The sequence below is a fragment of the Lepidochelys kempii genome, chromosome 4, assembly GCF_965140265.1.
Source record: "Lepidochelys kempii isolate rLepKem1 chromosome 4, rLepKem1.hap2, whole genome shotgun sequence".
Classification (NCBI taxonomy): Eukaryota; Metazoa; Chordata; order Testudines; family Cheloniidae; genus Lepidochelys; species Lepidochelys kempii.
This window is the reverse complement of record NC_133259.1, coordinates 122,572,072-122,584,778: the sequence shown is the minus strand read 5'-3', so window position 1 is coordinate 122,584,778 and position 12,707 is coordinate 122,572,072. Positions and strand designations below refer to the sequence as shown.

General features: G+C 40.7%; 1 protein-coding gene across 1 annotated transcript in view; it reads right to left on the bottom strand.

The window, feature by feature from the left end:
* The window catches only part of POLN (DNA polymerase nu), a 236,184-nt gene that overhangs the window by 104,783 nt on the left and 118,694 nt on the right, over nt 1-12,707 (bottom strand). The window contains exons 12-13 of the mRNA XM_073343208.1: nt 4,124-4,207; nt 3,114-3,203 (exon numbers count right to left, since the gene is read on the bottom strand). Coding sequence (XP_073199309.1) covers nt 3,114-3,203; nt 4,124-4,207 — 174 coding nt within the window. The remainder of the gene's footprint in view (nt 1-3,113; nt 3,204-4,123; nt 4,208-12,707) is intronic.

Here is a 12,707-nt window from a genome sequence, read left to right as displayed (position 1 = left end):
CAGTGAAAGTGTTCTTAAAATGAACAACATATGCTGAGTCATCATTTGAGACTGCTATAACATGAAATATATGGCAGAATGCGGGTAAAAGAGCAGGAGACATACAGTTCTCCCCGAAGGAGTTCAGTCAGTCACAAATTTAATTAATGCATTTTTTTTAATGACCATCATCAGTATGGAAGCATGTCCTCTGGAATGGTGGTCAAAGTATGAAGGGGCATACGAATGTTTAGCATATCTGGCACGTAAATACCTTGCAACACTGGCTACAAAAGTGCCATGTGGATGCCTGTTCTCACTTTCAGGCGACATTGTAAATAAGAAGCGGGGCAGCATTATCTCCCGTAAATGTAAACAAACTTGTTTGTCTTAGCAATTGGCTGAACAAGACGTCGGACTGAGTGGACTTCTGGCTCAAGTTTTACATTGTTTTGTTTTTGAGTGCAGTTATGTAAGAAACAAAAAATCTATATTTGTAAGTTACACTTTCATGATAAAGAGATTGCAGTACAGTACTTGTACGACATGAACTGAAAAATACAATTTCTCATTTATCATTTTTACAGTGCAAATATCTGTAATAAAAAAATACAAAGTGAGTACTGTACTCTTTGTATTCTGTTGTAATTGAAATCAATATATTTGAAAATGTAGAAAAACATCAAAAATATTTATTAAATTTCTATTGATATTCTATTGTTTAACACTGCGATTAAAACTGATTAATCGTGATTAATTTTTTTTAAATCACAATTAATTTTTTTTAGTTAATCGTGTGAGTTAACTGTGATTAATTGACAGCCCTAGTGAAAAGGCCTCATGTAAAGAAGGCTGTACATAAAAAAAAAGGGTGATTCCTATTCCAGCCACAGGCATCAAATGTCATCCCACAGAGCTGTTCACTTAGCAGGGCTGAACGTTTGTGCCATCTCCAGAGAGGGACCAACAAAAGCTGCTGCACCCACTAATGAGATAGCCCGTGCTAATAGTTCAGCCGGTATATCTTGCAGCTGGAGGAAGACACTGGCAGACAAGTTGCATTTACCTACTCCTAACTGGTCCACCATTGAGGTAGATCAGTCTGTGTCCTCCGAGGTGGAAGGGTGAAGAGAGATGACAGAAAAAGCAGGAAATAGACTGTCTCCAAGATCTGAGTCTGATGGTTCTCTCAACAAACCAGGCAGAGACAGCAGAGTGAGGTGCTTCTACCAAATGGAGGCAAAACATTGGACTTTTGGCAGAGTTCCAAGCTATCGATCTATAGGGAGCACTTTTGTGCCAAAATCTCTCCAGTGAACTGCCTCCATGAGTGCCTGTGAGTATTGTTACCTAGTAGTCTGTTCCTGTGCCTGTGAATAAATATTTTTAAAAACCAAGGAAGGAATCCTGAAAGTTAAAATATACCTAGGCAGCCCACTGCCAAGTTCAAGAGAGTCCCTTCTACAGGCGAAAAAATACCTGCCATTAGGTGTATCTTCCCGGCAATACCAAGGTAAGGTTCTGGGGAATTTTAAGAACTTTATAGCCAAAAAGCTAGAGAGTACTCCATTATCCCTGAAAAGCCTTGTAGTAGCTAAATAGAATTATAATCGGAATCTTTTCTATATTAAGCCTGCAAATATCAGGAGCAACTGAGTTCTTCACTAGCCTTTTTATTATTGATAAACAGTACCTACATTGGACAAAAATTCTTTTTAATTTTTGGCACAAGAAAACTAAAATGAGATTATGACAATTCAGAAAGTGAAGGAAAATTTTTAAGCAAATGACAAGTCTACTGATGCAATAATAAATAAATTGTATTCCTATAAACTCTCACTATTATTACTGAAAATAACAAGGATGAAAACCACCAATGTAATAACAGACCCCCAAGGTTATACTCCTGTAAAATGAGAGCATTAAACAGGTATGCATGGTTTCTTAAGTACAATATTTATTTGTAATAAACTGTCAATCAATTTTCTACTTAATAATTGTAAAATGTAATTTACTGTGTTTCTCACTTTTGCTATGCCTTTTTTCTGTTCCTGAGTTCACTTTTTCTTATCCTTCCTACAATAGATTTTGATGTAATTTTTCCTGCATAGTTTACAGTTGTGTTTCTTCTTTTCTTACTTTCTCTTTCTTGCACTGCACTCACTGTGTGCTCTATCTGAGCCTCCATCATTTGATTTTTTTTAAATAGTTTCAACGGATAATATCTAGGGTTATTTTTAAGCATTTTTCTTTTATCAACATAAATTTTCACAGTTGCAGGAAATTATGGAGAGATCAGAAAAGGGAAGATCAGGATTGTTTAATAACAATAGACTTTGAGATTCAAAAAGTTAAAGCTTCATAACTATTACAACACAAATTGTTAATATCAGATGTCAAAATATACAAAGTAAATATCCTTATATCAAACTCTAAGTTCACAAGAGGCATTTTTCTTACTTTGCCTAGATGTAAATTTCTATTATGAATGGAAATATTTTTTCGTTTGTGTGTGGTTGGTAAAATTGATGTTTACCAACATTTACTGATTAAAATCTAATCCTTCCAAGCCTGTCTATATTTTTGCCTTTCCAACTTCATTCCATTAAATGTCTTTCTACTATGTCATTTTTCCAAGTTATGCAATCAATTTTTCTCACCTTCCCAGCCTTTCATGCATACAGTTAGTCAAATGTTCCAGGCACATGAGAGCCATAGAACTAAACTAAGACAAGGGACCCCAATGTCCAGAGGCAACTCCCAAGAATACTTACTGGTGGTCAGCAGAAAGCTGCCTGGAAAGCTGGATGCCAGCTCTCCTCCTGGTTTCCAGATGTTAAATTGCATCAAAAGACAGCTAGAAATACACTAAACACTTTCTTAATATTATTTTCTTTACATTATTGCTGTAGAAGCCACAGGGATGTAATGTGATCATGAATAGCAGTAAGTTCATCCATAAGACATCTCTCTCCATCATATGAAAAAGTTTGACAATTTCTGAACTAAGTAAACTGGACCGTAAATTTGAATCAAGTTTAAAACTTAAAAAACAACAAATAAATATTTATGAGTTTTGTTATGCTAGCAAATTCTAAACTAGGTATATGTTTAAAAAACCTTTCAGTTCTCACCACAACTTCAGAAGTGGATTGAAGATGCTGCATCTCAGTTCTGGGAACTTTCTCACACAGCATATGGAGCTTTAGTTTTTCGAACAATACCTATATTAACAAAAATATATATATTTCAAGGTGATGAAAATGTTTGAAAATTGAAACATAATGGAGCATTACTATTGTGCATCTGGCCTTAAACTCTATAGAAAACAAAAAGCATTCTGTAGCAAAGAGGGAACAAAATGGGTAAAAATTGTTAGATATTTGTAAAATTGTTGTATTTATCAACATCAAACAGATCTTTAATTTTAAAGATGCCTAAAACAGATGAGTCAAATATATTGCTATTGCTATGACTTGGGTGAAACCTTTTATGGATTGAGTTAAAACCCCATTGAGATTGACAGATATGAACTCACCCTTCAATTAACATGACCCATCTAAGACAAATGGTGTGTGGTGACCCTGCATAGGAACTTCAGCTAAATATTTTTTTGGGTTGTGTGGTTGTGTGTGAAGGGCAGATCACACAGAAACAGAGAACAGACAAGAACAGAGAGAGAGGGACAGACAAGAAAGCCAGTTTGGAGGTTGGAAGCATGATGTGACGCTGGAAAAAGCAAGTGAAAAAGCTTTTGATCTGGTGTTGGCTAATGAGGCTTAGGGACTTAAGCTAAGAAATTGCTCCTTTTGTTCTTGGTTCCTTCTGCATTCAGAGTCACAGGACTTTGTACATTCCTTGTAAGAAATAAACAAGACTTCATCAAAGAAAATACCAGTCTCCATCAATTTCTTCTTCCAGTTGGAACATCCCCAGGACCCCAAACTTTGCTCAAGTCAAAAAGGGGCAACGCTATGTTTGTGAGAAAGCTGATGACATATCCTCCATCATCATCATAAAATGACATAACTAGTACAATAAGGACAAGATTTCCAAAGTTGTGAGCATTACTGCTTTATAATCCCTCTCCATGAATATTTTATAGTGTTAATAATTTAAAGAAAGGTAGCAATCTAAACAGTACCTCTCTCAGCTGACTACTGCTGGTCAATAGGAATTGTTGTCCAGCAGCTCGATGGGCTTCCTGCTCAAGCTCTTTCAATCGCAACTATAAAATTGGTACATCATAATTATTCCACTTGCACTACTTTGTTCTATTTAGAGTTACAGTCTAATTTAACAAGCATTCAGGACTATTTTTACTTACTTGCAATTTGATCACTGTATGTGTCACCATTTTTGGCTATGTTTAGTTTGAGAACATAATTTATTAATGATTTGGAAAGGGGCTGAGTAATAAGTAGTGACTAGCAAACTTTGCAGTGGACCAAGTTATTTAGGTTAGTCAGGACCAGAAAGGACTGTGAAGAACGTTAGAGATCTACACGATCTAGGTGAATGGGCAACATGATAGCAAGTTAAGTTCAGTGTTGATAAATGCAAAGGAATGCAAATTGGAGGGCAAAATTAAAACTACTCATGCACTTTACAAATTTCTAAATTAATTGTATCAGCTCAGGAAAGGGACCTAGGCATTATTATGTGGACTGCTCAGTGAAGACCTCTGCTGAATGAGCAGTTGCAGTCAAAAAAGCAAATAAGATTTTTGGATGCATAAGAAATAAGATGGAGAATAATACAGAAAATATTACAATTCCATTATATGAATCAATGGTGTGGCCGAATCCACAATACTCTGTTGCAGCACTTACCACCTCATCTCAAAAAAGATATTACAGAATTGGAACATGCTCACAGAAGGGCAATAAGAATGATAAATGGCATGCAAAAACTCTCATATGAAGAAACTGAAAAAAACCTGCAATTGTTTACCTAAACAGAAGACAAATGGGAGGAGATGAGACAAAAGTATATGAAATAAAGAATAGTATAAAGAAGGTAGATCAGGAACTTCTCTTCTCTGTCTCACAACACAAGAACAAGGGACATTCTATTAAATTAAAAGTGCAGAAAATTCAAAATTGATAAAAATACTTTTTTCATACTTTATGCAATAAGACTGTGGAACTCATTGCCACAGGACATTGCTGATGTCAAAAAATTAGCAACATTCAAAAAGGGACTGGATATTTATATGGATAATAAGAATATCCAGAGATATAATTACTGATGAAAAATTGTAAGTGATATTGAAGCTCATGCTGCAGGTCTTAAGCTAATCTCTATAGAACAGGATGAACCCTAATATGGAAGCAAACTGAAAAACAGTTTACCTGGTAACAGAAACAAAATTATCACTTTCTCTTCTGATTCATCACAAGGGAGTAATGCTTGTGGACTTTGGAGGTGATTTTATGTTGTTTCTGAAGGCTTCAGGACTAATCTCCACCCTTCAACTCAGGCCACAGAAAGTTCTTACAAAGCTGTAAAAACTCTTCAACCACCAATTATTAGCATTAAAACAACAACTTTAAATTATATTGCCTAACCTTAAGGCCAAAAAAAAAATGTTTAAGTCTCTGTGATGAGGTGTTCACCCCACATTTGCCTTGAAAGGGTTAATGCAGACTGAGAAGGGAGCTATTTAACCCAACAGGCCATAGCTAGGAGAAATCAGGTGGCTAAGCAATCCCCTGACCCAATGAGGAAGCCCAGCTGAGGGGAAACGAGCTGGGCGGGGATAATAAAGACAGGAAATTGGCAGCAGAGGGGCACTGCTGGGAATGTCTACAGTCACTCTCTGGGAGAAGGGAGGTGCATTTGGGCTGGCAAACCCAGAGGAGGGAAACCAGGAAGGTAGGACAGGGCTCAGGGAAATGCCATAAAGTCTAGAAGGGAACAGGCCTTGACTGCTGGCTAGAGGGTCACTGAGCCGGAAACCAGAGTAGAGGGTGGGCCTGGGGTTTCCCTGCTAGCCACTGAGGAAGTGGCACCGAGGTAGTGAATGGGAAGACTGCCTAGCACTGCTAGCAGGGAAAGACTTTGATACCCTGCAAGGGGAACCAACTTAGTGACCTGGCCAGAAGGCTGAATCACAAAGATGCTGCAGCAGCTAGTGGGATTAGAGAGGGGCCGCAGACCCGTGGAGAGATGGCATGCAATTGCAGGAAGGGACATTGACCTGGTGAGCTATTCCCCAGAACAATCAGGAGACGCTGCCTTCTTGACAGTGAGTGGATCACCCCATCACAGTCCCCCTTTGGAGAAAAATTCTGATTTGTATTCCAGTCATTTAGACTATCCAGGTGGGTTGAATGAGGAGAAAAGCTGCAAACAGAAAGACAATTATCAGAAAAGAATTTTTTGTTTCTGCTGCACAGCTTCTGTCCTTATCCATATAACAAGATTCTAGGATTGTCACTGTTTGTCAAGCATCGTTGAGGGCACTTTTTGTTCAGATATCACCAGGTTCAATCATCACTGGGTTTCACAGTCTGTTACCAAGCAATTTTTAAGTTCTCAGCCATTTTGACTTTACATATTACACTTGTGCAGTGTACAGCTATAGTAAGGGATGTATCTATGCCATTCCAAGAGTCCCAAACCATTGTGATATACAGGTAACTCAACCAATCACCATTCTAACTCTACAGCCAATTAGCATGCAACAATTTCATTGTATGAGGGAGACTGCACAGATGGTGGATTACTTGGCCAACTGCCTCATCCACGTGCCCAACTGTTACTCAGCCAAATCAACATAACTATCCATATACAACCAGCACATACAATAACCCCAAACATCACTCTGAAGCCTAGAATTTCTGTTGGAAACAGCTGCAAGCATGGCGAGTTTCTTTTGTTTAGAATATCACCAGGTTCAATCATCACTGTGATTCGGTGTCCATCTTTTAAGTTTTCAGCCACTTTTGGCTTTTTTCCCCCACACATACAACTTACGAATTACACCTGTGTGACAGCATGGGCCTTCAGCTACTAGTTCACCACATATGGAAAGTAAAGAGCAGTGATTCACAGAAGTAGGAGAGGAAAGGATAAAGCAGAATTTTAATTATTATTAAACAGTAGAACAATAGGAATAAAAGTTCCCCCTCCCATATAGTAAATGCTTCATAATTTAAATAATTATTTGAGAACCAAGCCAGCAGCACCTTCCTACCAAAGGATGCCACTGCAGAGGAATGGAAATCTACTTTGCCAATCTTCCTCAGATGTGGCTTAGCCTCTTTCTTCTGACAGTGATACCAGGAGCCTTGAAGAAGTCGTCCTGAGTCCCTTGGTATATGGTTTCACATATCTTTTAACATCTTGCCTGCAGCAACCTTGAGGTCTTAACACCTTTCTACTTTGGAGTGAATGAGACAAACAGGATACAATTGGTATGTGTACTCTGTATGCATGAGATGTATCTTTAGAGGTCTCGGAATGTCCATTTATGCCACAGCCTTCCAAAGGAAGGCCAAGGAAAAGAAAACAGTTCCCTAAACTGATGCAATTATCTCTGGTGAAACATGGGTTTGATGTTCCATCAAATCACTTCACAAGAAGGTTAAGAAGGTTGTAAGTGAACAAATTAAGTTTGTGAATTAGAGCAAAATGGTGGAAGAACTATTTCCCAGAAATTGCAGAAAAAGAATTTACCATGGGCACAATGATTTCTGGAGCTATAACAACTTTTTCCTCACAACAGCAGCAATGTATTTCTTTTATAGACAGCAGAACTAATGCCAAAACCTGTCTTTTGAAGGCAATGGTAACTAGAGAAATCAGCCACAGTTTTATTTAATTTGTCATTCTGATTAATCTTGACATTTAATTATACTCAATTCAATGCCTAACTAAAGAATGCTCCTAAGGCTGTTACCCACTTTTCTGTGATACTTGGTTTTAGTACTCCAAGCAACCATCTTGGAGCAACTCTACTGTAGATAAGATTTCCAGAACTTTATTGTTATTATTTCTTTCTATTATGATAGCATCTGTTAGGATACAGATATTCAGGCCTGTCTGTAAAGGCCTGTACGCTAAGAATTTAGGTGTATTCTTATCACTTGGCTAGTTAGAGAGATATAAAAGAGAGAATCAAAATCACTGTCTGCCGGTGTAAGGTCTTTCTCTTACTGTGACAGTCTGAGGCCCGGTTCTTAGGCTAAGGCCTTTGGATAAGCAACAGAGGCAGCCATAAGCTGGGAAGCAACCAGTCACCTCCTCACATTCCAAACTAGTCACATTGAAATAAGGTGCTATTGGGCTGTTAGGAATACAATCCTGTCCTGATAGCGCCCATCACCTCCAGAGAAAGGGAAGTGCCTAAAAGATATAAAAGAAAACTTAGTTTGATAGCATCCTGTCTGGCAAGAACTCACTTATCAATAGCTGGGATGTGAAATCCTCACTTCTGTATTGTTTTGTCATTATAGTTCCCACTTTGCTATTGTTTGTCTGTATAACCTCTGTCTGGTTCTGTGATTGTTCCTGTCTGCTGTATAATGAATTTTGCTGGGTGTAAACTAATTAAGGTGGTGGACATAATTGGTTAAATAATCATGTTACAATATGTTAGGATTGGTTAGTTAAATTTCAGGAAAATGATTGGTGAAAGTATAGCTAAGCAGAACTGAAGTTTTACTATATAGTCTGCAGTCAATCAGGAAGTGGGTGGGTGTGGGTGGGGGAGATGGGAACAGGGAATGGGGGTAAGAAAATTGGAATCATGTTTTGCTAAAGGGGGAAATGGGAACAGGGAATGGGAGTAAGGAAGTTGGAATCATGTTTGGCTAAGGGTAGGAATGGGAACAGGGACACAGGTGTCAGGCTTTGTGGTGTCAGAGCTGGGAAGGAGGATACTAAGGAAGGAAACTGGAATCATGCTTGCTGGAAGTTCACCCCAATAAACATCGAATTGTTTGCACCTTTGGACTTTGGGTATTGTTGCTCTCTGTTCATGCGAGAAGGACCAGGGAAGTAAGTGGGTGAAGGAATAAGCCCCCTAACATCTTGGTGCTGGTGACTCGGATGCATCGCATTGGATATGTGAGTGGCAGCCTGTAAGTCCCCCTCCCCAACAGTCCGCGCAGCTGCTTGGAGGGGGTATCGTGAACTCTTGTGATGGTAGTTGCGGGTTCTGGCAAGCCAGGGTAAAGGATTTTTTAGATAAATGGATAAGGGAGAACCAGGGCCCATACCAGGTACAGGGGTCAACCTGGGATGAGATTAAAAAGGAAATGGAGGAAGTGTTAGGGGACCCAGAGGGATGGGGGGTGGCTGAGGAGCCCACCCTCCTTGGTACATGGGTAGTGGAAGAAGGTCCCTGCCCATGGGGACTGAATGCCTTCCAGGGAAAGGAGGCACTTCAGTCCCCTTGTGAGAGGTTTGAAGTAAGGGCAGCATTATGGGAAGCTGCCAGGAATCTTTCAAGTTTGGTGCTGCTTCAGCAAGGGCTGCTGAAGGGTTGTAAATTAGTTAGGGGTAGTTAAAGATGATTTGGCACAAAAGGGTTTAAAGTCAAAAGCAGAGTTAACAGACTACCTTTAGAGACTGGATCTGAGACTTGGTCCTGGGGGAGTGGAGAAAAAAAAAAGTTTCAAAGTGCAACCTGCCATTCCACACTCTTTTGTTTCTCTGAAGTTTTAATGGAGGGTTGTCAAGGTTCTTCCCCCACTCTGAACTCTAGGGTACAGATGTGGGGACCTGCATGAAAAACCTCCTAAGCTTATCTTTACCAGCTTAGGTCAAAACTTCCCCAAGGTACAAAATATTACCCCCGTTATCCTTAGACTGGCCGCTACCACCACCAAACTAATACTGGTTACTGGGGAAGAGCTGTTTGGACGCGTCCTTCCCCCCAAAATACTTCCCAAAACCTTGCACCCCACTTCCTGGACAAGGTTTGGTAAAAAGCCTCACCAATTTGCCTAGGTGACTACAGACCCAGACCCTTGGATCTTAAGAACAATGAACAATCCTCCCAACACTTGCACCCCCCCTTTCCTGGGAAATGTTGGATAAAAAGCCTCACCAATTTGCATAGGTGACCACAAACCCAAACCCTTGGATCTGAGAACAATGAAAAAGCATTCAGTGTTTTACAAGAAGACTTTTAATAAAAAATAGAAGTAAATAGAAATAAAGAAATCCCCCCTGTAAAATCAGGATGGTATATATCTTACAGGGTAATTAGATTCAAAAACATAGAGAACCCCTCTAGGCAAAACCTTAAGTTACAAAAAAGATACACAGACAGAAATAGTTATTCTATTCAGCACAATTCTTTTCTCAGCCATTTAAAGAAATCATAATCTAACACATACCTAGCTAGATTACTTACTAAAAGTTCTAAGACTCCATTCCTGTTCTGTCCCTGGCAAGCGCAGCATACAGACAGACACAGACCCTTTGTTTTTCTCTCCCTCCTCCCAGCTTTTGAAAGTATCTTGTCTCCTCATTGGTCATTTTGGTCAGGTGCCAGCGAGGTTACCTTTAGCTTCTTAACCCTTTACAGGTGAGAGGAGCTTTCCCCTGGCCAGGAGGGATTTCAAAGGGGTTTACCCTTCCCTTTATATTTATGACACGCCCCCCAAATCTCAGCTAGGGTGAAACACTGGCTGGGATTTCTTCCTGGAGCTCTAGGAAAACAGAGTTAATAAGACACATGCATCTCTAAATATACTACCAAGTACATAAAGACTAACAATATTTTCCACATCTCAAGGACGATTTTAACCAGTTGATTCTGGGAAACTTTCACGGGAGAGTGCATCAGCCACTTTGTTAGAAGCTCCTGAGATGTGTTGGATGTCGAAATCAAAATCTTGGAGAGCTAAACTCCACCGAAGAAGTTTTTTGTTAGTTTCTTTGACAGTGTGAAGCCACTTTAGTGCAGCATGGTCGGTTTGCAGGTGGAAACGCCGTCCCCAAACATATGGGCGTAGCTTTTCCAGAGCGTAGACAATGGCATAACATTCTTTTTCAGTGACTGACCAGTTGCTTTCCCTCTCAGACAGTTTTTTGCTGAGAAACACTACAGGGTGGAATTCTTGATCAGGTCCTTTCTGCATTAAAACTGCTCCCACACCACGCTCGGATGCATCTGTGGTTACTAGGAACGGTTTGTCAAAGTCTGGGGCCCTTAGTACAGGGTCAGACATGAGTGTCGCTTTAAGCTTGTTAAAGGCCTTCTGACACTTTCCGGTCCACTGAACAGCATTTGGCTGTTTCTTTTTGGTTAGGTCTGTCAGTGGGGCAGCGATTTGGCTGTAGTGCGGTACAAATCGTCTGTAATAACCGGCCAAGCCTAAGAAGGATTGAACCTGTTTCTTTGACTTTGGGACAGGCCACTTTTGGATAGCATCCACTTTGGCCTGTAGGGGGCTGATAGTTCCTTGACCCACCTGGTGTCCAAGGTAAGTCACTCTGTTTAGGCCTATTTGACACTTCTTAGCCTTAACAGTTAGTCCTGCCTCCCTTATCCGCTCAAGGACTTTTTGTAGATGTTCCAGGTGGTCTGCCCAGGAATCCGAAAATATGGCCACATCGTCAAGGTAGGCGACTGCATATTCTCCTAATCCCGCTAGGAGACCATCTACAAGTCTTTGGAAAGTGGCGGGTGCATTTCGCAGCCCGAAAGGGAGTACATTAAATTCATACAGCCCGAGATGTGTGATGAAGGCTGACCTTTCCTTGGCAGATTCATCTAGCGGTACCTGCCAGTACCCCTTGGTTAAGTCCAAGGTAGAGATGAACTGGGCCCTTCCCAGTTTCTCTAATAGTTCATCTGTGCGTGGCATGGGATAGTTGTCTGGGCGAGTTACAGCATTTAGCTTACGGTAGTCCACGCAAAAACGTATTTCCCCATCTGGTTTGGGAACTAGGACCACTGGAGATGCCCATGCACTTTCAGAGGGGCGGATTACACCCATCTGTAACATATCCTGGATCTCCCGTTCTATAGCAGTTTTAGCTTGAGGAGACACCCGGTAAGGTTGGACCCTAATTGGGTGAGCATTACCTGTGTCAATGGAGTGGTATGCCCGTTCAGTCAGTCCTGGGGTGGCTGAGAACGTTGGCGCGTAGCTAGTGCACAGCTCCTGGATCTGCTGTCGCTGCATACGCCCAAGGGTCATGGAGAGGTTCACCTCTTCCACACCACCAGCACATTTCCCTTCGTAGTAGACACCTTCAGGCCACTCAGCGTCGTCTCCTCCCTGGGCTGTAAACTGACAAACCTTTAATTCTCTGGAATAAAAGGGCTTTAGAGAATTAATATGATACACCTTAGGCTTTCGGTTGGAGGTGGGGAATGCTATGAGATAATTAACAGCTCCCAGGCGCTCCTGGACCACGAATGGCCCTTCCCACGATGCTCCCATTTTATGGGCCTGGAGCACCTTTAAGACCATGACCTGGTCTCCTACTTTGAAGGAACGCTCTCTGGCATGTTTATCATACCAGGCTTTTTGCTCTTTTTGAGCATCCTGTAAGTTTTCTCTAGCAAGGGCTAAAGAGGTTCGGAGGGTGTTTTGTAGGTTGGTTACAAAGTCCAGAATGTTAGTTCCTGGAGAAGGTGTAAATCCCTCCCATTGCTGCTTCACCAACTGCAATGGCCCCTTAACCTCACGGCCATATACAAGTTCAAATGGGGAAAACCCTAAACTGGGATGTGGTACAGCTCTGTAGGCAAAGAGCAA